We start from the raw sequence: 26619 nt of genomic DNA, 5'->3' as shown, positions 1-26619 counted from the left end.
TCTTAAAGTGCTTCCTAAACCTTGTTTTATTAAAACACACTGCACCCACATAGGTTATATGTTTCAGGCTTTGGTAAGGACTTTTCTGGCAGATGGACTGCCCTGTACATGTGCTGCACACTAACCTGGAAGGACAGACCGCTTCTTGGGCTATTAGAGAAGGGGCTCTCAATTTCTAGCCTGTCCACTGCTGAGACCAAGGAGGTTTACCTTAAAAAGTGATGCTGGCTTTGTGCATCCATGTCAGACTTGGTGAGAGCAGAGATGCTTTTTTCAATTGAGTTTGGCTCACCAAAGTGTGATTGGATGGTAACACCTTGTGCACAGTTGTTACTGAAAGCAAGTGTCATGTAGAGGAAAACCTTTATATCCTATGCAGAGCCCTGCAAACCATCCATTTAGCTTGGAAATACTAAACTGAAATAAAATAATACTCTCCCTCTTGGGAAGGTTAATTACAGCTTGCTAGTCAAGGTATTTCTCAGTGTCTCAGCCTCTGTAATGTACTGAAGTCTGGAGGATTTTATTGAGCTTGTTGGAGGTGCTGTTTTCATTTTCTTTCAGATTGTACTTTTAAGTTAACAGTGGAAATAAGTGGTATCTAGGATATGGATTGTTCCCCGGTTCGATAAGCTGTATGGCGCAGTGGTGTAGCACCGCTGCCCATCTAGTGCTGTGATGTAGATAAGCATTAGTCCTTGCAAGAGTCGCCTCGCCAGTTCTTCTTGCTGTTGCCTGCTGTTCCCGGTTTCCCTTGCACCCCCACGTTTTGCTCTGGTGCGGGTTTCTCGTTGCCAGGAAGGGAGCAGATTGTAATCCAATAGGAGCTGGAGAATGTTAGTTCTTTCATCTTAATGCAAACACACAGAAAGGCAGTGTTAGTACTGTTTAGTTCCTGCAAGCTATAGTCCTCATTTCTGCATTCCTGTTCCCCCATCGAGCAAAGCTCTTATCTTTCTGTTAGTTTTCATTAGGTGCTGGGGAAGCTGTGGACATTCACAGCTTCTAAACTCTCAGTTCACAGATTCTGGTTGGACAGGAATCTCTTTTCACCCCGCCCTGTTTTGGATTAATGTATTATTTGGTAAGGTTATGATGACATGCTGTGAGCTATCCCATTTTGCTGCTTCTGGATCTTGAGCTTATATCCCTCTGGCAACTGCATAAATAAATCATTGGAACTCAATGACAGAAACTGTATCTTGAAACAAGTTGCACATGATTCACAGTTCAAAGCTGTTATTATTAGCAAGAGATCTTGATAGTGTATCGCTTTTGCATTTAAATCAAAGATTGCAAACCTGGATTGCCTTATTCTGCAAGAATTCTCTTATTTGAAAAGTTATTTTTCTAAATACTTATTATGTGCTTTTGCTTATGTTATCAGTAGCTGACATTCATTTAAACTCAGTGTGAATCTCTTCTCTTCTATTTCTCTCCCAGTACTGCTGATTAAAATGGAGTTTACATTTCTTGGGAAAATATAATATTTGAAAGTCTTTTTACTGTGAGACAGAATGTACTTTTCCATGGAAAGAAATTCTGGAAAGGAAAAAAAGTGCTATTGGAAATCTTGAACAAATTATATTGTCATTTAAACTATGTTATACAAGGGGGGAAAAAAAAGAACTTCAGAGTAAAAATGAAGGGCTTTGGAGTTTTTTGTCATATTTTGAGAAAATGGATACATTCTCTTGAAATAGTTCAGTTTTATCTGTTCAGCATTTTCCATATGAAACTCTTTGAGAACATTCTATACCGGCCCCAACTCCAAGTTCTTGTTTAGTTGAATTGGCTGGTTCAAATTACATATTAAAAATGAAGTCAAGTTTTTTCTTCTTTTGTCTTCAGCCTTTGGTGTTTTTTTTCTGAAGAGAACTAATAGAAGGGTTTGTATCCAGTATTTTGTAGTGGTTCATGCTTCTAATACCTTAACTGCTGTATCCAATGGCACACTTTCTTTCAGTAACACTGCGGATGTTGAGGAAAACTGGACAGGAAAGACCTTTGGAATGTAACAGGTGAAAATACAATTTTGCCATCAGCTCTGCAGCTTGAAGATCAGAGACTTAAAAATTTGCTGGAATATTTATGCTGCTGTTTTGGATACCTTTGCATGATACTCTGATTCTCAAGATTATTGCAGTTACATTCCACCATACTACTATGGTGACTTGGATGCTTTCAAAATATTCCTTTCCCTTTAGTTGAAAACACCTTCATATGTAAATAGAAGGGACCTGAGCTCTGCTAAGTAGTGTGGCCTGAAAGGGTATCTAAGTTATAGAGCAAAGACACTCTGTGGAAAGATCTGTGTTTTGCACTTCCCTCAAAACTATTCCCAAGACAAGGGGGTACTCTGGGGTTGAAGGTACTTGGTAGTGCCCTGGATGTGCCTCCCCTGAGTTAAATTTTGAGTCCTGGAAGCACGCTGTCTCGCACTGATCCTCTGGAGCCTGAATTGACTTCTCCTAGCGCTGGCGGCAGGAGGCCTAGCACTCTGAGTGCTGGAGGACCAGGGTGGGAAGAGAGCTGTAGGGGAAATACTGCTCCCTCCTGTCTCGGTGCAGGAGCAGATACCCTCACACCTTTCCTGATGGAAGCTTTTCTAACTTGTTCAGAAAGATGGAAACTGCATCCTGGGCTTTTCCAGCATCGTAGTATCTTATTGTTAGAGAATTTTTCTCAGTGTGTAACCTTGCTGCAGTTTAAGCCCGTTATTTCTTGACCTGACTGTTGTGGTCATAGAGAGCAGACATTATCTTCATGTCTCATCACACTTGTCCCTTCTGTATACTAACCAGATCTTTCATTTTACCTTGCAGATTGGGTTTTCTAGCCCTTGAATCTCTCCTTTGAACTCACTCCAGTTGTCTGTCTTGAAGTGTGTTGCCCCAAACTGGACACGAGACTTCAGCAGAAGCTTTACCAGGGACAACTGGAGGGAGAGGACGTCTCAACTGGTCTCAGTGCTGTCAGAAAGATGAATTTCTTCCTGAGCTTCTCCTCCCCACTCTGAATTGTCTCAAATATTTGTTCCGATTTCCATGTGATTTGGTAACTAACTCATCTGTTCTCTGCCTCAACTTCCCTACAAGTCAAAAAAGAAAACTTTCATACACGTTTTTCCTCTTATTAGCTATTTGGGATTTTTGGATGAGGGGCAAATGCAAAGTAAGTGGAAAATATTCAGTATTCTTGCATGCCAATTTAGAACTCAGCAGAAGAAAGGGACAAGATATTTTATAAAATATTGGAAGATTTGGACAAATGGAACTTTTCAGTTTAAACTAGAACTTTATTTTGGAATTTCTTAAGGAGAAATTGAAAGTCTGCCACATTATAATAGCCTTATTTTGTAGGAAACCAAGAATGCCTTAGTCTCCTTGTAGCCTTTATAGCTCGCAGACATTAACTAGGCTGTGCAAGTCTGAACTATTAATTTTATAAAATAAAAACAAGAAAATTTTACAGACTGATTTCCTATGCTCAAAAATAAGCATCTGAGAACTGCATAGTACAAATTCACAGCACATCATTTAGCCCTAGCTTTCAGTGTTTGGTTTGACTGGTATCCTCAAAACCCTCTGGCAATGGAACGAACATATGTTTTCATGCATTTTATTTTTGAAGGCATGCAGTCAATTGCATTTAAAATATAAGCTTTTTGAAGGAATATTCTGTAGGCTTATGCAAAATTTAATTTCACATCACAAGTCCACTGGAAAAATCAGTGTTTCAAATAGCTTTCATCACTGTGAGTTAGTATACCCAAGAGAACAGGGTAAATTCAGCTTAATTTCACTAGCATTTGTATTATTGCAGGGAGTTAAGATCTTATGACGTGAATAAATGCAACAGATTAGTTGCTCAGGGAGCAATAACTGATGGAAAAGGGTTGAGGTGGGGTTGATATCATATATTTTCGCTGTGTAATGCAGCTTTCTGCTGTGTGTTTTACAAACAGAGCTTCCGCTGAGGCATTTGTTGCAGAGAGACTGTAGGGGGAATTTTGCTTGGATATGGGAAAGGGATGAGGAATGTCGTATTTGTGTTGCCATGCCTCAAAATCCAAGTGTTACCTATGTGAAACTGTGCCCATTTATCCATTACAGTTTCAGTGCAAGAGACTGCTGAATTGCATGGATCACGAGGGCTGGATTGGAGGCTCCCTAGATGTCCTCAGCCGTAGTGAGAGGCAGACCCGTGGATCTTGCAATATAAGGTCTGAATGAGATTCATTCTAGTACTGTAGGATTCCAGTGCTTACACAGATCCGAGAAGAAAAACAAGAACTAATTTTTGGGAACAATTGATTTTAAAGAGCAGATCCCCATGCTAAACTATAAAAAATTCTTTTAACTCCCTTTTTGTTTATGGTCCAAGTATCTTTTTGGATGCTCTAATATGTATAGAGACAGCTCATATTCAAAGGCGGCTGTACAAGTTTGGACGCATCTTGCCTTGGAACCTAGCCAAGAAAATGTTACTGGATTTCCAGCCCTAAATGTAAGACGTTCAATTTCAGGTGTGGCTATCGTAAGCTGAAAAATATGTCCATCCGAGGCCTGAAGAAGAAACAACCAAAGACTTTTAAAGTCAAAATCATAACAGTGGATGCTGAAATGGAGTTCAGCTGTGAGGTAAGAGTCCTCAGCAGAATGCTAGAAAGATGGAGACTGTCCTTTGTATTAGCAAGATATAAAAAAAAATTTCAAAGATATTTCAAAATTCTGTAAAAAGCCACAGGAGGAATTGAGGTGCTGGGCAGTAGTTGTGAGTAAAGCAATGGAATCACTGAAGAGACGGTAGTGGGTTAGGAGAGCAATTCTTAGCTCTGCTCTGACTTCCATATCCAGCTACAAAGTCTGTGAAAAATATCACTTCAGTTTGGTAGAACTAGCCTAAGTTATGTGAAGACAGTCCCACTATTAACCCCCCCCCCCCCAAAAAAAAAAAAACGAAGGCCTGCATCTTGGGATGGGTAAAAGTTCAAATTCTCGGTTCATGGATTGCCTTAGAATTGATCCATTATTTTTATAAACAATGATGTGTCACACTGAATCACAGTGTGTGATGCAGGGCTGCTTGTCTGTAAGTATGCCTGTTTCCACATAGGTTTCTTTTTTAAAAGTGGGACGACTCCTTAAGACACTGTGTCAATGAGGAAATCTTATCAGTGTTCATCCAGAGATGTTGCTTGTAAAGTCATTTACCAAATGATACTATGCTCAGTTGATCTGGGAAATTTTCTTCAAATGTTATTTTACCATTTGCAAACTTCAGTTTATTTCTTCAGCTAGAATGACTGTGGTTGGTTTTCAGCTCCTCTGAGCAGAGGAGAAAAATGATCAATCTGAATTGAAAAGCTAGCTTGTCTTCTATTAATTATGGCTAGCTGGTAAATTGGGTAGAGAAATCGTGACTGCAGAAAAATATGGAAGAGTACAAATATACCAACTGATCAACTGCTAAATGATTTGGACTGTACTATTGAGGAGACAGAGCTGTGTGGCTGATCAATTCCTAATCATTCAACAGAAGCAAAAAAGATGTACTGTTATTTTGAGAAGGGGAGCTAGAAAACTGAGGTCCACTGAGACTGACAATTCTAATGAGAGAGTTGACTGTCTTGTGAGGGGTTTAGTATTTCATTGATTAAGTCCCTCAGTGACAGAATGTTAGTCACATGCAGTGCATTTCTGTGCCTTACTGATCTAGAATACCTGAAGGCAGAGTCATGAAAATAAAGGATTTGGAAATATGTTTTAGAGCTCAGGGTCCCTGTTAACAAATCCAGTTTGATATATTGTTTCCTGTGCTATCCCTCCCTTCTCCCCAAATATTGCTGTTTTCCTGGGATGATTTCCTACTTTCCATCCAAATATTGCCCAGAAATTCATTTTTTTGCTATTAAGTTTCTCAGTGGCTGCCCATGCGATTAGACAAAATCATCTTTTAACATGTAGCCAAATAGGAGAAACAGATGTGCAGCCTCTTCAGTGAAAAATGAGACATCGTGTATGTGTGAAATTCAGGACCTTTAATCAAAATCTCTGTTCTCTATGGAGCTGGGCTAGTAAATTACTCTGATTCTGTATCTACCCCATCAGATTAGATCACTATTTTTTTTCTGGATACAAAAAAAATCCTGATTGTACTGTTCACTAAATTCTGCTCCTAGAGGACAGACTCCTGTTCATTTAAATCAAAGTAGCATAAAGGCTTGGCTTAGTGCCACTGAAATAACTGAAGTATGTGAAAGATGGATTTGCTTTATGATTGTTTGACATTTCTACTCCTCTGTGCCCTGGCACTCCTTTAATTTCCCCTGGCGTCCTCTCCAGTCTTTCCAATTTGTATAGACTGTTGAATAAGACTTTACAAATATTAATAAAGCCTTACCACGTACCTAGGAGATTACAATCCTCATTCCCTGCGCTCATGAAGTGCATGATGCTGTGGTTAAACGCCTACAGCTGCTTTGTGAATATGAGTGTGGAGGAGAGGAAGAGGAGGTAGCACACTGTAACTGTTGCTCCTCTGCTGTAGACAGCAGTGGGTATATTTCACTGAAAAGCTGAAGGTGAGATAAAGTAGTTCATAGGAGAAAGCCAAATGGTAGCCTGCTTTGCTTGCCTAAAATGTAGCAAATTTATTCAAGACAAAATCCACTCTTGCTTAATTTTCTTTCCTCTAGATGAAGTGGAAAGGAAAGGACTTGTTTGATCTGGTGTGCCGAGCACTTGGTTTAAGGGAGACTTGGTTCTTTGGCTTGCAGTACACAATAAAAGGAATGTGCGCCTGGTTAAAGATGGACAAAAAGGTATAGAAAATGAAGGGCGGGGGGGAAAGCAACCTGGCAATTTCTACTTCTAAGAGTTACTTTTTTTCCCGCTCAGGAGCTAAAGAAACGTGTGTTAAGTGACAACCCATAATTCCAGATGGTGACTTTTTTAAAGCTAAAGAATTTCATTGTGTCACAGTCTGATCTCTTGTATAACATTTGGCCTGGAATGTCTCACACTGATCACTACTATATGCACTGATCGTTATTACACTAAAATTCAGCATTTCCCTTCCTACTAAAATTTGAAGAGGCTGCTTTAAGTGGATTATCAGCTGCTTTCTGATTTTTCTCTGGAATATTTGGAGACATTTCTGTGTATTTTTCCTACTGATTTTATTTTATTTTTCTTTAAACAGGTTTTAGATCAAGAAATCCCCAAAGAAGATCCCATTAGCTTTCATTTTTTGGCTAAATTCTACCCAGAGAAGGTAGAAGAGGAACTATTACAGGAGATCACTCAGCATTTATTCTTCCTTCAGGTCAGGAACAGGTTTTTTTAGCCATGAATTCCCTCTGTGTTCACCCCAAGTCCCTTTGTATTGCCTTTGATCTTGTTGGCAGCTGTTAGTCTCAGAATGACTCTGCCTGCTTTAGCCATGTGAGGTGTCCCTGTAAATATCTCATTTCTCTTCTAAAATACAAACATCTCTCCTGAATACTGTGGTTTTATGTGATGTTAAGTTGAATGTTGTTTAACTTCTGCAAGTTTTTGTTCTCTCGATTGCTTTGCTTGCTGTGTTTGTGCTAGAAATGGGAGTTAAATTGCTGGAACCTGTAGCTTCACGTAAAATTTTTTACATGTAGTAGTTTGGGTGATAATTTCGCATCTGGATATTTCAGACTTGTTTTGCTCCTAATAGTCTATATTAAAAAAATACATATATATATATATATCCATGCACTGCTTGAAGAACCTTCTGTTCTGAAGCTAATGGAAGAAGAAAAAGGCAGCAAAAATGAATATTTTTGGAGATGTTCATTCTATGCTCTGGGCCTGACATTGATCAAAAGAGCAGATCTGTTAAGCAAATTCATTGTGTGGTCCCCTTTAAATCTTAAATATTTTTAAGTAAAAACAAAACAAAACAAGTTTTGCTCTGCTTCCTTTATTTTTAACATTTGAAACTGAGAATGGAACACTCTTCTCTGTGTACCTGTAACTTCAGGATCAGTATCTAGGCACTTAAAATATATTTTCAAAGTTTGGGATAGCATGGTACAGCTTTGAGTGCTACAGTGATTTAGCACATAATTATTAAAGAGGGGAGCATTGATTATTAGATTACTTGAGTACAGGTGGATATGCAGAGGGGCCTTAATTTATCAAGCTTCCTGTTTTTTACTCAGGTTTGGAGCGTGAGTCAGGGTGATGAGTCAGCAAGGCTGGTCATAATCCATTTTGAATTTTGATACAAAACTTTATATAGGTTGGAACTGCTCTTCCACTTGAAATCAAACAGTCTACTACGTATTGTGTTGTATTTCTATGTGCTAACAGTTTCTTCTGCATAGCCATGCTCATTACTGGTCTTGTGAGACAACACAGTGCAGTATTTGTGGGAGATATTTTCATGCTCGGATCTCAGAAAAGAAATCTCAGATCAACTTGACTTATTCTTTCCTTTATTTCCACTGTTGCCCAGACATGAAGGCTTTTTCCTCAATATAATTAGAATACTGTGATCTAATTCTATCCTTTTGTATTTGTCACCAGCATTGTATTTTCTGATGTCTATGAAAATTCCTCTCTTTTATGTTAGATTTTAGGCCATCAATATACCACTTCAGAGTTAACATAAGGTGGTGTGGGTGTTTTGTTTTTTGTTATTTTAACACCAAACTTCCTGGGTCATCAGTCTGGCCTCAGGCAGGTTCACTCACCCCAACTGCATCTTTTCTGCTAAACTTTACATATTTGCTCTTATTAGTCCTTCTCTGTCTGGTAACTGGAGTAGCAGCAAATGTCTATAATCTTTCTGAAGCAATTTAAATGGAAGAGACTGAATTTCTCAAGGTTTCTGCCCTAATTGATCCAGTGCTGAGGTGTGTGAAAGTGAAGCCATCATTGCATCAGCCTCAAGAGTTGTCCTGAGCTTTGGACAGCTGTCACCTGCTCTCCTCTGGCCTCAGCTAAGTTGGATGAAGAGAGGTCTCAAGAGCTTCTTGTCACTGTTGTCTTAGACCTGCTGGTGTAACCTCTTGTGTAACCATTCCCTAACCCAGTTCTGTCAAAATGAGCAGGATTAGAAAAGACCTGTTATCAGATGGCTGAACTGTGTGAAGGAGTGACTACGCAAGCAATTATGGTGGCAGTTGTGAAGGCGGAGAAGAGGGAAGGAACAGTGATAAGCAGCTGGGGACAATAGTTTTTCTTGCCTGTATCAGCTGCAGCTGGAACAGGACCTGTGACTGCAGCCTAGCCCTGAAATTAAAACTCCCAAGCTCCTAAAAATAGTCCAGGTGGTAACTGGGAGATCTTGCTGTGTATGACTGTAGAAGGCACAATCATTAGGAGACAAGGACTCCCTAACCTATCCTTCAGGGATCTGCCTTTTGGATTGTAGGGATAAAAGATCATGTAGTTTGATATCTGTCCTGAAACGTAGGTGTGTTCATCTAGCAAGTTCCGAAGGGGGTTTTGAATGGTCCCGCACTGGTGAGCTGCCTGTTCCAACATCCGTGCCAGTCCAGCTTTTTGCCTGAGTTACTGCGGAGTCCTCTGCAAGTTACAGCTTTCTGAGGAGTTGCTTCTTTCTGGTAGCTTTCAGCAGTACATATCTGTGCAAGGAGACTGGATGTATGGAGTAAAATTGGTCTTCATCTGTAAATAAACACAAGGAATACACTCATTCCCTGAGGAGGGTGTTAGTGAAGTAATGGGAAAAATGCTGCTGTTCCAAAGGTTAATATATGAGTTTAGAACTTCATCCAGGACCCTTAACCACTTGGCAATTTGTTTCTTAAGCTAATTTTGGAAAGGAATGAGAGGGGCAAAACTTTTTTCCTCGTTTTTCTTTTAATCCTGATTTTTTTGCCTTTGCTTTTTCCTTTTCTCCTTGAACCTGCCTTGACTGGCAGATATGCAATTAGCAAATTCTTCTCATTCCAAAGTTGAAAAACAAGACAGAAACAAATTTGAACTTGCAAAGTTTCCTGACTATAAGAACTTAAGATCACACCTGGATGCTAATAGGAAAAACATGTACAGACATCTGGATGCTTACAGTTTTCAGCTCTACTGACTCTTCAGACCTTTACATATTAGTGTGGCCTAACAACTTTTTGCCAAACATATGAATAAACTTAAGACTAAAGCTAAATTTTGCCTGTCTAAAGATTAAATAATTTGCTCTTTTATAAAGGAGCATAACAAAACATCCTTGTAAGATTTTATTTGAAAAACCTCAGACACATTTATATGGGATTTATCTTAAGTTTTTCTCAATTCTGAAAGATGTGATTTGTACCATGGAATATGAAAGCTGCAGCTTTCCAATTTGGAAGAAAAATCTTTTCATTCTTTCCGTTTTACAGCTCAGTTTTCCCTGCGCTATAACTCAGGTTCATATACTGTGCTCACCAGAGGCTAAATTTAAAAGAAAAACTCTTCTTTTGGTTCATTTCAGTTCACAGTGCCTACAGTTTCAATTTGTATTTGTAAAGATAGCTCAGTATTATCTCAAGTAATTTCTTTCTTCTATTTTGGAAGTGTTTAAGACTGTACATTATGCAAATCTTTCTTATCTTGTGCTTGTTAATAGGCTAGATTCCTTATATTTGAGGGGAGTTGTGAATAGTGCTTTGAGGTTTTTTTCTCTCCTCTCCTCTTAGTTTTTCAAGGTAAAAGACCCAGCAGATATAAAATCAAGCAACATCTCAAACTATTAAATCTCTGATCATGGTAGCACCATAGATTATTAAAATTAAAAGAATGTTAAAAGACTCTTTACCATTTACCTTCTGCTTTTATTTTTAAGCCTCTACATTTTTGTTGTACTTGGACCACTCTTTGAATAGATTCAGTGCTCTATCAGGCAGTTTCCCTTTGTGGGCTCCTCTTCATTCTCCAATACTGCAACATTGGCTTGTGAGCATTGCAGATCTGTTCTCGTTGAGGGTTTGCTTTCTGGAAAGCTTGCAAACATCCTATTAATGTTTTCCATATAATGTCTCTATCCTGGGAGATATTCAAAACTCAGCTGGGCAGGGTCCTGAGCAACCTGATCTGGTTGGACCTGCTTTGACTAGATGACCTTCAGAGGTTCCTTCCGACCTAAAAAGTTCAGTATTTTACATGTTGTAAAGGTAATTGTTTTCCAACAAAACTGCATTTTTTTTTTTTTTTGCTGTATAGGTTTTTAGTACCCTTCTAAGTAGTAGGTCAGATCACTGGTGTAGCCCATTTAGTGCCATTGCATACAAAGAAATTATGGTGATTTGCAGTAGCTGAGGAGCTCACCTGCCCTTTTTTTAATGTTGAAGGCAAAATTGCTATAGCTTCATTCTGGGATATGAGTTGGCACTAAAAAGGAGCATGACAAAGGGTGTTTCATTATATTTGTATGAAGGTAGTATAAGGAAAAACCCTAATGATACAAGATTAAAAATTTTTTGCTGATTTATGGAAAAGACCTATTCTTATTATTTTAAACTGGGAATAATTTCATTGAAAATATAACAATTGTTTGTTTTATTTTCACTGGGTTGTCTTATTGAAATTAAAATATTTCCTTAGTGCTCATGGTTATTTCTAGAACTATAATTTACAATCAGGATTTAGTATAAAGGGTCCATTTACACCCAGTGGCAGCGTACAGAAACCAGGAAATACAGGTAAGTCTGTTTTGCCAGACTGGAGTAGAGATTCTTTCATTGAGCTGGAATGAAACCTCTGCTCTCTGCAAGGATCACTTGCAGGAAAATTTCAGGAAAGTACTTGCAGTAGTTCTTAGGTAACCTCTGATAATATTTTGCACTTATAAATCACCTTTATTCAAGGTGCAGTGCAAACATTAGGAAAACCTAACTATCATAAATTAGACATGAAAGGCTATTTCAAAGCGGGGGGGGGAATAGTGAAATGAAGTGCAGACAATAAAATTCATGTTCTGTACCACATTCTTTTTCAGAATTCCGTATATAAGTGCAGGGAGATAGCTGACTGGCGATTCTATGAACCTAGAATTAAGGCACTTTAGCTTTCAAAATTTTGGGTTTTCATTCAGTGTAACCTTAAGTAAAGATTTCCTGTGTTTCTCAATGCTGTTTTATTGTTGCTGTTATTAACTCCTGATGATGTTTGGTGCCAAGTTATTAGTCTGGGCATGTCTAGTTTCATTTCAAGCCTGACATAAGTCCTGACTTTGAGCTCCTTCTGTAACTTGCTTCCTTTTTCTCTTGATTTAGGTTAAGAAACAGATACTGGATGAAGAAATTTATTGCTCTCCAGAGGCAACAGTTTTACTGGCTTCTTATGCTGTTCAAGCCAAGGTTTGTGAATAACAGTGCTCTTTCTTTTTATTACTTTTTTAACAAACACATTTACATGGTGATAAAATGTGCAAAAGTGCTAAACTTTGTTGTTAAAGAAGTAGGTTATGCAGGGAGATATAGGTACAGGAGGAAAAGTAAGCGTTACATGCCGTTATGAGCCATTACAAGGATTCTGAGAAGAAGCTTGTTTGCTGTTTTACACAGTTCAGGAGACTTCTTTGGACCTAACCTTTTAATATGAGGTTTCTCCTCGTGAAAATTATTTCCTATTGTTCTAAAAAATGTCCTTGGATACAGCAGGTGCTGATACCTTGAGCTTGCAGTTAGTTGCCTGACCTCATGGTAGGACATGATGGTTTTAAGTATCTCTTGGGATATAGTGAACTGATTTTTCACCAAGAGCCAAACTCATACAACGGCAGAAGGCAAACACAAGTTCTTGGCAGGACTGGCCCTCTTCAGCAGCCCTGCCAATATGCAGTAGGTGAGCTTACATCCCTGAACTTAGTCCATAGCTCAGAGGGTATGAGATGTCATGGGAGATTCCTTTATATCTATAGTTATCAAGAGCATCATGCCAGGACTCAGCCTAAGGCCACAGGCCGCCTTAGTGGCTACACTGGAGCCAGAGGCATAGCACAAAGGCTGGAATTATCTTCCTTGGCCAGTTCAGGTGAGGGGAGCCTGTTTGTGCTTTGCCCTGTATATGGGAGAACTGAAACAAAATCTGTTTCAGGCAATTGCATCCAACAAAAACTACGCAGCCAGGGAATTCTTCAGCATTCTGTATCTAGTAAGCTGAAGTATCTTTTCTTTTCTTGGGACAGTACGGTGACTACGATCCGAATTTCCATGAGCCAGGCTTTCTAGCCCATGATGAACTTTTACCCAAAAGGGTAAGTCTTTATTGTGTATAAAAACAGATCTTTGAATCAGCTCTTTGATGCAGCACAGATACTGCTGTGGGACTAACCAGAGCATTAGAAACTTTGTTTGCCCTGAACTTGGCAAAATGACCGAGCTGTGAACTGCATTGCTGTATTCACATTCCTTGGGAGAGGCAGCACATGTATTTGTATGTTCAAAGCAAAACAAACTCCTTCCCTTCTCTGTAGGTCCTCAGGCAGTATCAGTTGACGGCAGAGATGTGGGAAGAAAAGATTACTGCTTGGTATGCTGAGCACAGGGGTATTGCCAGGTATTGAAATCATCTCATTCTTTGGAAATCCCATATATTTCAGTAACCACTTATTTGTTGTCTTCAGTAAAATTTGGCTTTTGTAAGTGAGCAAAGAGATATTGGGCTCCAAGTCATGCTTCTAATAGGTTCCATTATTCCTAAGTGGGGGGGAAACACCCATTATTCTGGGTACAAAGTGTTGTCTTGTGTAGGGCACCAAGCGCTTGCAAGTTGGACTTGTTTTGAAGTGAACAGAGAAGCTGAGGGCTCATGCTGAGGTTCATGACCTAGCATATCTAGAATAGGGAGTCCTGTCCCACCAGATTCCTGGTATGCCAGCAGAAAGAAGTTCCTGCAGAAGGTTTCTGAGCTCTCTGTGCTGACACTGTTAGCCCTGAGAGATTAGTTTTTTAAGGGAATCAGCTAAGTACTTGGAGTTGCTGGTGTGTCTGCCCTAAACAGTGACTGCCTTTCTAGAACTATATCAGGCCTGTCTACCCCTAGAACAAAGGAGGAATCTGATATTTTATACCTTATGAAAGTTGTGGCTCAGCAAGGTGTCAGTGTACTTAGCAAGGAACCAAAACAGTAAAGACATGGCATAGTAGTTCCAGGACTCTGAGTTTTGGTGCCTTCCCATGTGGACATTCAGCTACTTCTAACACATTCAGCATGCCTGGAAATTCAATTAAACAAGAAGTAGGAGTTGTTGGCACCCAGAGGCAGATTAGGAATAATCTTTCAGTTCAGTTTGTCTCTGGCTGTTCTAGATGCTTCTTAGCACTATTTTTCCTGAATATTTTCCTCAGACTTGCTGATGTCTTGCTTTGGAGGGAGAACAACAGTGGGTGGAGAGGTTCTCACCTTCTTTTGGACTCTGCCCAAATCACTGTTTAGAACTTGTTCAAGATTTATTTCTCAATGAACTCCACTTCTTGAAGGAAATATCCTCATGTCATAGAAGACAATGGGAGAATAGGTTTCCAAGAGATGGTAATGATGGAGGGACAAAACTAACCCACAAGGATAAGATTGGACTTGAATTTTAATAAAGATTGCACTATACATGACTCAGATCAAAATAGGCAAAGGTTTGCTGTCTTTTCTGTAGAGATGCTGTTTTTTATCACCCTGCTTATGTTGCTGAAAGCAAGTCAGCAAAATTAAAGAAAGTGCCAAGAACCATATTGCCTGTTCTTTTCTGAGTGGAGAATGTAGAGTCGCTAGGAGGGGGAAGGTTGGATAAGAATTTCCAAGTGTAATCACAGCATTATTCTCCAGGGATGAAGCTGAGATGAACTACCTGAAAATTGCCCAAGATTTGGAAATGTATGGTGTCAATTACTTTCCCATTGCTGTAAGTGTTTTATTTTAGCAATTTGCAACTGTTGTTGCGTATGATAGTATCTTTTTAAATTCCTCTAGGGAGCTTACAATTGGGACTCCTGGGTTCTGCTTTTCTCTGCCACTGGCGGGCTGTGTAGTGATTGCCCTGACTCAGTTTACTTGCCTGCTAAATGAGCTGGTGAGTAAAACAGTAATGATCTAAGATCTGTCAAAGCTCTTGGGTGGCTCTGGGTATGTAATAGCAGGAAGGGGGAGAAATAAACTAAAGTTCGAGCTGTTTCAATCAACTTAGAGGACTGGGCTTGTTAGCTGTCAGTGACCACGTTCATAATCTGTTCTACAGAAACACCCATGTTCTAAAAATACAAATGCATATCGGTATCTTAAATAAGTGTGGTTCTTTTCTCTAGTTAAGTGTCACCGTGAATACTTTTTACTGACGCCTGTCGTGTGCTGTTTTGTTTAGCAAAATAAAAACCATACAGATCTCCTACTTGGAGTTGACGCCAAAGGTATTCATATCTACAGCATTAATAACAGGTTTTCTCCAAATAAGTCGTTTGAGTGGAGCGCTATCAGAAACATTTCCTATAGTGAGAAAGAGGTATGATGGATCTGATATATTATTCTTTTTATATGGGCAGGGTGTGGACCGGGATTCTTGGAACAGGCTGATAGCTGTCTCTGTTTAAACAATTTTTGGGGAAAAAATCTATGGAGGTTTATTACAAAGCTAAAACTAACAGACCTGCCTGTAAGATGTGTATAACCTCAGTTTACCTAGGAGTCAAAGGCTGCTCTGAGCTCTCCAAACCTGTGCCATCCACTGTTGTGGTTTCTTCCCTGCTGCTTGACCTCTGCAAAACAAGCATATTGATCTCTTAGTAAAATATGTATATTACAAATGCCACTATGGCTGGCTTCAGTCATCTCAGCAGGGATTAGATGGTCCATAAGGACTTCTGTTTTGCTTGCAGAAGCTATCCTTGTAGATGAAGTTTGAAGTACATTGGCGAGAGATATGCAGAGGGATGTCTGTGATTTTATGTCTGAATTCTACGAGTGTCAGTGCATGATTTCAGTCTTCAGCACAGTCTCACCATTACAATTTCACTCTGATTTCAGAGCCCATCTTCTACTTGTAGAAAGTACAGCAGGGAGTGGGTGAAGTTGGGAGTCATTTCAGATGAAAGGGATGTGGCTACATGGAAGGCTATAATCAGAAAAATAAAACCAGAAAAACTACACTGGTACTGGAATACCTGGAAACTAGCAACCAAAGAACAGCACAGCCTGTTCCTTTCTTTCTGTGGGTCTTGAACAAAAAACAAACAAAAAAAACACCCAACCAAACAAAAATTCCTTGAGAATCAGATTTGCTGTCCAGAGTTAAAAGTGTGCATACATTAAATCAGGCAGGACAACCTACAGGAGAGTTCTACCTCCAAACGGTTTTCTTTCCTTGCATAACATTAAACTTTCCTGATGGTCTGCGAATAAACTGCTTTAATTCCCAATTGTTGGGAAGTTGGGCAGCCCTGTATTAAAACTCCACTATTTTCAATGACATTCACAGCCCTGCTTCGTGCCAGGCAACACATTCAACTGATTGTTGCCTACAGGGTGAAATGAGCTATAGTACGTTATGATCTTGATGACTCAGATGGCCTGAAATTATACATTGCATTGCAAATGAATTATAGGTATAGAGTGCTAACCTGTGAGTCACAGAAAACAGGATCTTAAAGAATAGAGCTATTTTTTGTTACACAGCTGGACTGAGCTCAACATAGGAAGTGAAACACTGAGTACTGACCTGGCAGCATGAAAGCCCTTCATGTCCTCTAAAAACAGCTTGGGAGATGGGACTGAAAATCTGAGAAAACAGGAACTCCATGAGGCTATCAGATAGGAAGAGACACAAATACTTTGGGCCTTTATGAAGCATTTTATTTGCACCTGAAATTATTTGAATTCAGAGAGGTGTTTGACATCTCCCTGACTTTAAGAATATGACAACTTCTGGAGTTTATTAATGTATTCTGGTTTCCTAAAAAACAGTGATTGTTCCAGTGTTCTCAGTATAGTTTCCAATGCACAGGTGATAATATGGAAACCACCACCCAAACTGGTACCAGGTGTGGGTCTATGGGAAGCTTTGTCTTCTAACTTGGCCTACTACAGGAGCAGATGAAGAATGTGTGTAATAGAGAACAGCCCTGGTTCTGATTTTCTTGAGCAAAACACTTCTGCCTCACTCTAGCCCCATATGTGGCATAGATCTATGCTTTCCTGGAGAGATGCAGAGATGAACTAAAGTTTGCATTAGTATTAATAGTTTCTGCTTTATTTTTCCTCCTTTTTACTGTGCTTCATTTCTTCTTTTTTTCTCTTGTATGTGCAGTTAACTATTAAACCTCTAGACAAAAAAGCAGAAGTCTTCAAGTTCTTTTCCTCACAACTCAAAGTAAACAAGTTGGTAAGTGTGCTGCTTTCCTCCTTTAAAATGGAGCCTGGTAATACTGAGTGATACTAGAATGAGGAATCTTATTTGCCCGTGAAGCCCATGTAGAGGCCAGGAACACTGAGTTTCAACATGTTTTCCTGTTCTGTCTGGGAAGTCAGGGAACACTTGTTTGTCCTCTCCAGTGACTGTTTGGGAAGATGAGTGGAAAGTGAGAGGTGAAAGAAGGCCCAAGCTGCAAAGAGAAATCTGTATGCTGGAAGGTTGGGAGGTGGTAGCGTATGGAAAGATGCAAAGCCACTGCAGCATCTGCCTATCTGACTGCTGCGGGCTCTTAACTAGCTACCACTTCCCGTTTTCCAGGAGAAGCAACAAGGAAGGGACCTAATCAACTGATGAAGCGTATCATCACTAACTGCTTCCTAACCCAACCACTGGGGTTGGGTCATTTCTCAGTGAGCTTGTAGAGGGACCATCACAGGTGACCATTTTCACAGCTACCTCCTGTGTATTTCTCACCTAGATCCATTGCCTTTCCTTTCCCAGGAAATTAGAACCAGAGAAGGATGAAGGACAGAAAGAATCCCTCTTCCTGTTATGAACTTTTCTAAACTATTACGTACCTGGGTATGATCCTGCCCTGAGCGTTGCTTTTCTTGGAAGGGGAACAACTGCCAGCACTTGTGCTGAAGTCAGTGTCAGCTTCTGTCCTGTGAGGCCTCTGTGGGGCTCTTAGCCGCCTGGCTGGGGTACGAGTATATCACAATCATGTTTGCTTGTTTTTCCCATCCAGATTTTGCAGTTGTGCATTGGAAACCATGACCTATTTATGAGGAGAAGAAAAGTGGACTCAATAGAGATCCAGCAAATGAAAGCACAGGCCAGGGAAGAAAAAGCTAGAAAAAAGGTAGACTCTTGCTCCTCTACTGCTGAAAATACTGGTTATTATTCCAGCTGGTGCCCTTGCTGTCCATGCATTCATCAATACATGTGTGGGAGGTGAGAAAGTGCAGGAGGAGTGAGTGTGGGAACAGCTCTAGTGTGTGTGTAGCATCTGAGGATGTAAGTGATGTTTGTGGAACTGAAGAGGTGATCACAAAGATCTGGGGTACGTGGCAGACCAATCCAAGTGTTTTCCCCGACAGTTTGAAATAACTAGTATTACCAGTTAGTGGAGTTCAGTGCTGTCAAGTGCAGGTTGCTTCAGCATTGTCTCTGGTGGATGTCAGTCTACCAGCCAGAGAGCAGTCCATTCCTCATTAGACTCATTTGCTGTGCTGCCTCAGGCCAAGTAGAGATTCTGCTGCAAACCCACAAACTCTGTATTGCTCATTCTCTTTGCAGATGGAGAATCAAAGGCTGGCCAGGGAGAAGCAGCTCCGAGAAGAAGCTGAGCGAGCCAAAGAAGAGCTGGAAAGGCGTCTTTTCCAGCTGGAAGATGAAGCCAGGCAAGCCAATGAGGCCCTGGTGAGTAGCATACTAGTCTGAATGTTCTTGTGCTTGAAGGGCTCTCTTGGTTTGGAAGCCTTTTCTTCTTATGACTCCCATGAGACAGCAGAAGCTGTGACATAGGCAAGGCAGGAGAGTTTCTGGCAAGTGGGAGAGAGGGCATGTTGGAATACCTGGAAGAAGTCTGATCTGCCTAGCCTCCATTTGCTGTGATCCATTCTGCTCTCCCTGTATTTGGTTCACAGTGCTTTCCTCAGGCAAAGAGGAAGGAATGCATGCAACACTGGGAGCTGAAGTTAGGAGAAAGGGGCATGGTGCATATGGCACTGACAGCTGAAGGGGGCAACTTCTGTCAGCATTTGGTTGATGTCTTTATTCAACACTGAGCAAATGTCTCTCCTTGCTTTATAGAAGTGAGAGGCAGGAAGGAAGTTAGGCAATTCAGGAACAGAGGGTAAAGAACAGACCCTATAATTATGTTTACTTTGATTTTTATTTTAAGGATTAACATTTTTATCCCTTGATCTGCTGGGGAAAGATGTCGTCATCTTGACTGACTGCAGGGGTGACTTTGTAAATGCTAGACAGAATAACTAAGAAAAACTGTTTCCTCTTAGCTCCGATCCCAGGAAGCAGCAGAGTTGCTGGCTGAGAAAGCTCAGATTGCAGAAGAAGAGGCCAAATTGCTGGCCCAGAATGCTGCAGAAGCTGAGCAAGAGCGACAGAGGCTGGAGATCACAGCTCTGAAAACCAAAGAAGAGAAACGCCTGATGGAGCAAAAGATGAGGGAGGCAGAACTGATAGCAGTGAAGCTGGTGAAGGAATCGGACCGGAGGTTGGATTTGCTTGGGTGGGATTTTTTGGGCCCTAGTGGGATGCCTGGGTGGATAAAGTGCTGCTCTTTGCAGAACTCAGCCCAGGAGGAAGGGATTTTTTCCCAAGTGATGCTTCGGAGTGACTAAGCTTTCTTGTGTATTCCACCTTGTACTGGTGGTTGTGATTCAGGTCAATAAGAGTTTACAGAGGATCAGACAGAAAGCTTTAGAGATCTGTCATTAATAATGCACAAACATTGTGCAGAAGCATTTTCTATTTAGCATTATCAAAAGAGCACTGACTACCTCACTAGCTAAATTTAAGTCTCTGTACCCTGGGAGTTATGAGACTGTTTTCATTAGTACCAAGGTGTGTTCTCTTACAGCCTTTTCAAATCATTGAAAAGTATAAACCATGTACGCTCGTGTGGAGTATAAGCTATGTATAGACCATGTTGTAGGGGTTTGCATGTTCCATAACTCTGTGCTGCCTAAAGGTGCAGAGCAGACCAGTGTCAACAGAAGAAATTTAACCTTGCTATTGAGTCTTTTGCTTGTTTTAAGATACTGCCAAAGAACTTGCCAAAGTAAAGAGCAGATATATTGCACCTCTCCCCTTCTCAGGGAGGATCTCCGACAGCCTGGGGAATCTGTATCAGCAGGATATAGCTGAGCCCATGGAATTTAGGAGTAGGAAAAAAAACATTAATTCAGCCAGTTCATGCGGGATTGTCCTTGAGAACGTGTCATGCTGTGTCCAGTTTGTTCCACATGTGATCATCCTTCCACAAATGTTATTGATGAAGGGATTCAGAGTAATGGATCTTGTTCTCCAGAAACTAGTGGGGTGCATAGCTGAAATCCATGTGTTGCTTTATGCTCTAAATCCACCATCCACGTCAGGATATTTGTCTTACAGAGCCAAGGAAGCAGAGCATCTAAAACAAGACCTGCATGAAGCCAGAGAGGCTGAACGGAAAGCAAAGCAGAAACTCTTAGACATAACCAGGCTTAATTATCCTGTAAGTGTCTGTTCCGGTGGGCACCACTTCATCTCAGGGAATAACTGGCTGTTGATTTTAGATTTGTAGCCCCAATCGGGCTGGGTAGTGGCATTCCCCAAGCTGTGGGACAAACACCTAGGAGACCAAATGGTGCTTGAGCACAGTGTAACCAGGTTGGAAGTTGTATTTGTTCATGTCAGTGTGTCAGGACCATAGGAAGAGAAAGGTTAAAAGAAAAAAAAACCCAACAAAACAAAGCAAAAACAAAAACCCCCAAACCCACACAGACTGGGACTGGTGTCAGAATTTAGGGGGTAGGGATTGTCCTTCCAGCATTTGTGGCTGATACTGACTCCATGTGGCTGTTTCAGTGGGGCAATACTTTATGGAGGGGGTTGTACTGAACCAGCTGTGTTGGCCTGGCATGTGAAGAGCACACGAGTCTCCTCAGGCAAAAGAGATGAAGCTATCTCTGGGAAGAAGGGGATGTCAAGGCTGCATGCTCCAACTCCCTCTTCTGCTCCAGTCTTGCTGGGAATAGATGTCCATTCTTTGCTGCAATAGATAAGGAACATTGCAGCCAGGATAATTCTCTGCCCTTGGATCTGTGGGTTGTGGACTTCAGCAGTTCATCTGGGACCACTCAGGTAGAGGGGGAGGGCTGCAGTAGCCTCTGTGCAACTTGAATCCATGGGGTCTTTATGAAATGGCTCAGCATGCCATTCTTGCAGAAGCTGGGGAAATAACCAAAAAAACAAGCGATCAAATCTTATTGTCAGTGCTTGTGTTGCTTCTTTTAGCACATGGTCAAGTACCCGCAATACTCACCAGCTGACACCAAAGATGCCAACTTTGACAAAGGGTCCATAAAGCTGGATTTGAAAGACATCGACCTCAAGAGACTATCCTTTGAGATAGAAAGAGAGAGGTATCAGTATGCTCATGGTGTAAAAAAAATGGGAATATGTTAATGCTGGAAAGTACAGAAAGAATCTCTGGGATTTGCAGTTCACCCTTCTAACAATTCAGGATGGCCTCCTACTTGTACCTGTGGCTGGAGGCCTTTTACCAAGCTGATGCATTTTCTCTGTGTAAGATTAGCTGTTTGCACAGAGAAAATGCATTCTTGTGGCATCAAGCCTTAACAAGTCCAGAACCTTTTTGTTTTGGAGAGCATTATGTAGGGGGCAAAGTACTATGCTTGAGTAAGAACATGTGAGAGGATAGAAGCTTCCCTCTAGTGTTGAGGGATAGTATTGCTTTGCTGGTCGAGAAGGCAATTCTTGGTAAAGAGTTGGAAAGTGCATGAGTGCTGAGGGATGGATGGGGCAGCAAATCCCCTTTTCAGTGGGCCAGGGGAAGTCAGGTTGACATGTGCCAGATTTGATTTTGCCTATCAGAAAAGCAAAACGAAGCAAAGAATTACCTCTCTCCTCCTTCCCTGCCTACCTGTTCTTGAGCTCTGTCATGTTAGCAAGCTTTTTGTCTCCAATGTATGGACTACAGGTTAGACTACATAGAAAAGAGCAAAAAATTTGAAGATCGATTGAAAGAACTGAAGTCTGAAATTCATGCTTTGAAATTAGAAGAAAAACAGTCTGGGCTTTACTGTCACTGGAATGAAGTACTGGGATCCTTGGATCGCTCCTTAGGAAATGTATGTACCCTAAACACAGGTTTTATAATAAGGGTAATATAGAAGCAAAACCAGCGAATGCAAATTGATTGTATTTAAAAAAAAAAAAAGTCAGATCCTATTTGCAGCATGAGCCATAAAAGAGAATGGAGTACATGAAATGTTTCTGAATGTGTGTTTGCTAAAGGCAATTGCTGTATTTCAGTTCGATGCACATTCTTTAGTACTTTTGATAGTAAAATATCAGAAGTGTGAACAGAGACAACGAAAGCTCGCATAAAAATCTGAGAAGGTTTTTCTGGGTGGGATATGAGTACCACAAGCAAAAAATATTCATCCTGTTTTGCAGATTATGAAATCACGTTAAGGGTTTAAGGTCTCAGAACAAACTAAATTTTTGTAACTTAATCACACATTTAAATGTGGTTTCTCCTAGTTTGCTTTGCATTCTCATGCATGTTTTTTGTGATCGCTATTTATCTGTTGTAACAATCTTGTTCTTTTCAGGCAGCGAGGAACTAAACTGAGATTTTGTTCCTAAGTTTCTTGTTATTCTTGTTATAAACACTCCAGCCTCTTCCTCAGCCAGTGAAAGAATAAGGTTGGCTTTGGTTTTCCAGATTGCTCCACATCTAGCTAAAATGGCTCTGAGTAAACTGTTTTAGAGACAGAGAAGGGAAGCCTGGAAAAAAGATGAGGGAAGATGGCCTTCATTCTCTGGCTATGCATTTGGTGTTCTTTTTGGCTTAATGAGTGTTGATGTAGTGAGAGTATTTAAGTTTCCATGTGTTCTGTTCTCTTAAAGACCCCGTCATGGATGAAAACCTTTGAAACTAGAGATTCATTGGATATAAATCTTCAAAGACCTTTCCCTGCTTACTCGTTAAATACTACAAGCAGCTGGCCTTGTACCAACAAGATTCAACACACAGTGCCAGTGGAAAAGTCATCTTTTCAAGCAAATTCCTTGATTGCCAACAGTGTGGGCACAGGAACCAGAAAACAGATTATAAAGGTAATGAGATTTATAAGTAAATTCCCAAATGTTGACTAAAAGTTTAAAGTTCAAAAAAGTGCAGAATGGCTGGCCTTAAGGAACTGTTTTGTCCAGCTCTATCACAGCCTCTCAAATGCCAGTTTGCAAAGCATAGCTGTTATATGAGTTTGGAGACCATGCACTGGATCACCATTCAGGGCTGTTTAGAACTTGAGGCCACCTGTTTTTTTTTCTTTTTTCACTTATGATCTAAGTTGCAATGCAAAGCTGTAAGCCTCAGTAAGTGAAACAGATGCCCATGTGTAATAGAAAGATTTGTATTAAATTTTATTTGTATCAACCAGGCTTGGAAAGGAGAAAGTACTCTCAGATATCAAGAGCTTAAAACAAATTGTGCCTAACTTCTGGTTTTAAGGGGTAGGAGATAAGGTAACAGTAAGTGTCTAGATTTCCTACAGTTCAGTTCTCTTCTAAAGTAATGTGTGATTCCTGTCAAAGAATCCTACAGAGCTAATGAACTGGGGCTTTAAAAAAAAAAAAATCTACTTTTAAACTTCACTAGTTAGAGTGGAGAATCAAGTATGTATTTGAGAAGGATTGCAAGGGCATGCAGCTCTTGAACAATTAGAAAGAAATCAGCTTTCTCTAGGCAGTGCTAATTGTGCAAGGTATTGGTATAAAGGAAGCTTGATGTATTTATTGCTATTCTGTATGTGAACAGAGTGGAGCTGTGCTTCTTATCTGTATCACAAGGGTTTTCAGGAGCAATTAGAGGCTCTAGGATGTAACTTTCAAGACTGGAACCTTCAGGGCTCAGAGCTAGAAGGGACACAGCTCAGTGCAACAGCAGGTGAAGAAGCAGCTCTTCCTAGCGCAGATAACAGAAGCAACTGTTTTAAGACCCACCTAATCCAAATAGCGGAGGTGAGACAAATGTGTTTTTTTTCAAGAAGGAGGGAAAAAAACCCCCAAACTCAAGCTATTGCAGGGCATCTTGCTAAAGACCCCAGAATCAGAGATAAAGGAAGAACAGGACAAAAGGGAGTCCCTTTAAGTAGGGGTTTAGGATGGAACTAATTTTTCCTATTTGATTTTCACATAGGTTCAGCAGCATGACTCGGATGTGATCTACATTTGAAGCCTCTCGTTTCCTTACCAGACTGGTAGAACCCGGTGACAATCTGTTCGGCTGCTGCAAAATGCACCTGTACGAGGACATTTGCACAGCTCTGTGTGCTCACAGGCATTGGCATAAAAAATGTGTGGTTCTGTAGTTAGTGTGGTGCCATTCAGCTTCCAAACAGGCAGCATAAGCTGGAAGCACTAAAACTGCCAGGGTAAAATGGCTAATGTCTTTGGGTATAGTGGCAAACCAACCAACCTGGAGGGGTGTTGTGTTTACTTTTTATGCACTTTTGAAGAAATGCTTTGTACTTAACGAAACCCTCCTCCCCCAGGTGTTTTTACATGCTGACTATCAGTATGGTACTGTACTTGTGTGGAAAGGAGGCTAGGCAGCTAGTGTCCAGGGGGAGATATTTGGGATGAGAAAAAATCATACGTGAGCCTGGTGCTTATCCACACAATAAATGAATTCATTTTTCAGTCCTGTCCATGGGGCATGACTCTCACAGAGCTGCTGAACATTCTAGTGTTTGCCTGCCAAATATTTTCCTTTTCCTCCCCAAACGTTTTTCTGTTCACTTAATTGATTTGCATTTCTCTGCAAGAAATCTCAGCTTGTAATTCCAGGTGTAGAGGTGGACGTCTTCACATACCTCTTGTATTCCTGGGGGAATCCTTTGTTTGGAATGCAAAGCTGCTGTTTCTCTCTACAGCTTCTGTCTATATCAAGCACTTTCTGTTGCTTGCTGCTCCAGCAAACTTTGCATATATTAACTTGTTTCCCAGTTCTGGGCAACGCAGCTCCCAGATTAGACAAAGACAAAAGATGCGGTTGGTGTCTGCTAAAGTTCAACTTGTTTCTGGTAGAGAGGTGCATGCAAGAAAATGTCTGCCTCATTAGTGAAACCTACTCGTGTTTTCTGGTTTTATGTGTTAATTGTCTGTTTCACCAATAAATCTTCAGTCTGAGAACTTCTGGGGAAGCAGATGATACGTGGCTGTAGCTAAAGTAGTAGCACAGTTGAGCATGTGAGTTGTGATGTAAAAATGGATGTTAATGTTCTTAAGTATCTAGTCCTAAAAGCTAAGGTTAAAAAAATACGTTTAATAAAAAGCTTGAATTTTCACATCCTGGTAGCAGCTTTGAGCTGAATAGTGTGTCAATATTGCAACAACATTAACAAGGCAAGTTCCAAGAACAAATGTGCAAATCTCCTGGGTACACATCTGCAGCAGACTGAGAAGAACATTGGGGGAGAGCATCTGTAGCCAGCTCTGTCCTCAGACTTTTAACTATCATGACAGTTACGTGGCAAGATACACATCACAGCTATCTGCTACGATGTCCTGTTGTGTTATCCCAGCCTTGAGAGTACTTGCTGCCTCTGGTGGGCAGAGAGAGGGAAGAACATTAATTCTGTTCGTGGCTCTTTGTCTGATATATGACAGATTTGCAGACTATTGACTATTCCATGCATGATTTCTGATCTGTCTGGGAAAAGCCTCTTGTGTGAGATGGAGACAAAGAGGAAAGAGGCCCAACGCTGGGCTGATGGCATTGACCAGAACTGGACAGTGGTGAGGTAAGAAATGTCCTCGAGGAAAAAAGCACACAGGAACCCTGAACCTGACATCCTCAGATTTTGAGGGAGGGAGGGCAGAGAAGTGCTGGGCTTTCTCTGGTGTTCCCTTCCTGTTCCTTCTTTGTTGGTCTGGCCATGAATAACCAAGCTTGTGCCCTTGTTCTACTGCATGTGCTGGGGCTTCCCCTCACTGTCACATCTGAGCTGAGTCATGGACAGTGCGGAGGGGAAGAGAACTGCTCCAAATGCATGTTCGATTGATTTATTTCTTTGGCCTCAATTGGAAAAATCCTGTATGTCACAATGAAAACAAGGACAGGATCTGTTCTGTAGGGACATGCTGCTGCCAGCTTAAAAATGAAACCTGTCTGCACAAGCTGCCTTAGGTTGCTGGTTCAGAGGTGTTCTTGCTGTGCATTGCTCACCTGCAGCAGAGGACCATGCTCCTGCATCCCCATATGGGGGGTGTTTGAAAGGTGACATGGAGGCAGGAGGCACTGGGATCTGCTGGAGAAATGCTTGCAGAACTTCAGGTACGCTGGGCTGTTGCTGGGAGGGAGCCTGCAGAGAAGTGCACCCAGGCATTAGCTTGCTTAATACCTAAATAAATATTTGTAACAATTATGTTCTGTACGTCAGTGCTTCTGATGCTCGTTCTTTCAGTACTTGCAGTATT

At 40.8% G+C, this 26619-nt stretch overlaps 1 protein-coding gene across 1 annotated transcript; it reads left to right on the top strand.

Moving 5' to 3' along the window:
* The first annotated feature begins 3127 nt into the window (after positions 1 to 3127).
* LOC106495350 (merlin-like) lies at positions 3128 to 25489 on the top strand. The gene is made up of 19 exons (XM_013955808.2): positions 3128 to 3174; positions 4116 to 4225; positions 4529 to 4643; positions 6701 to 6826; positions 7207 to 7329; positions 12257 to 12340; positions 13171 to 13239; positions 13459 to 13541; positions 14805 to 14880; positions 15337 to 15474; positions 17275 to 17349; positions 18128 to 18241; positions 18679 to 18801; positions 19401 to 19618; positions 20518 to 20620; positions 21403 to 21530; positions 22109 to 22259; positions 23044 to 23253; positions 24338 to 25489. The coding sequence occupies exons 1-19, from the start codon at positions 3157 to 3159 to the stop codon at positions 24371 to 24373; spliced, it is 2100 nt and encodes a 699-aa protein (XP_013811262.1). The 5' UTR covers positions 3128 to 3156; the 3' UTR covers positions 24374 to 25489.
* The last annotated feature ends 1130 nt before the right edge of the window (positions 25490 to 26619 follow it).

Source organism: Apteryx mantelli, chromosome 22 (assembly GCF_036417845.1).
Source record: "Apteryx mantelli isolate bAptMan1 chromosome 22, bAptMan1.hap1, whole genome shotgun sequence".
Classification (NCBI taxonomy): Eukaryota; Metazoa; Chordata; class Aves; order Apterygiformes; family Apterygidae; genus Apteryx; species Apteryx mantelli.
Note: the sequence above shows the minus strand (reverse complement) of the source record. Positions and strands in the feature narration are given on the sequence as shown.

Bases quoted from the DNA above. Each gene is read 5' to 3' on its own strand.
- LOC106495350 (XM_013955808.2), top strand. The intron at 7,330-12,256 runs GTCAGGAACAGG...CTCTTGATTTAG, and splicing joins AGCATTTATTCTTCCTTCAG to GTTAAGAAACAGATACTGGA. The intron at 17,350-18,127 runs GTAAGTGTGCTG...TTTCCCATCCAG, and splicing joins AACTCAAAGTAAACAAGTTG to ATTTTGCAGTTGTGCATTGG.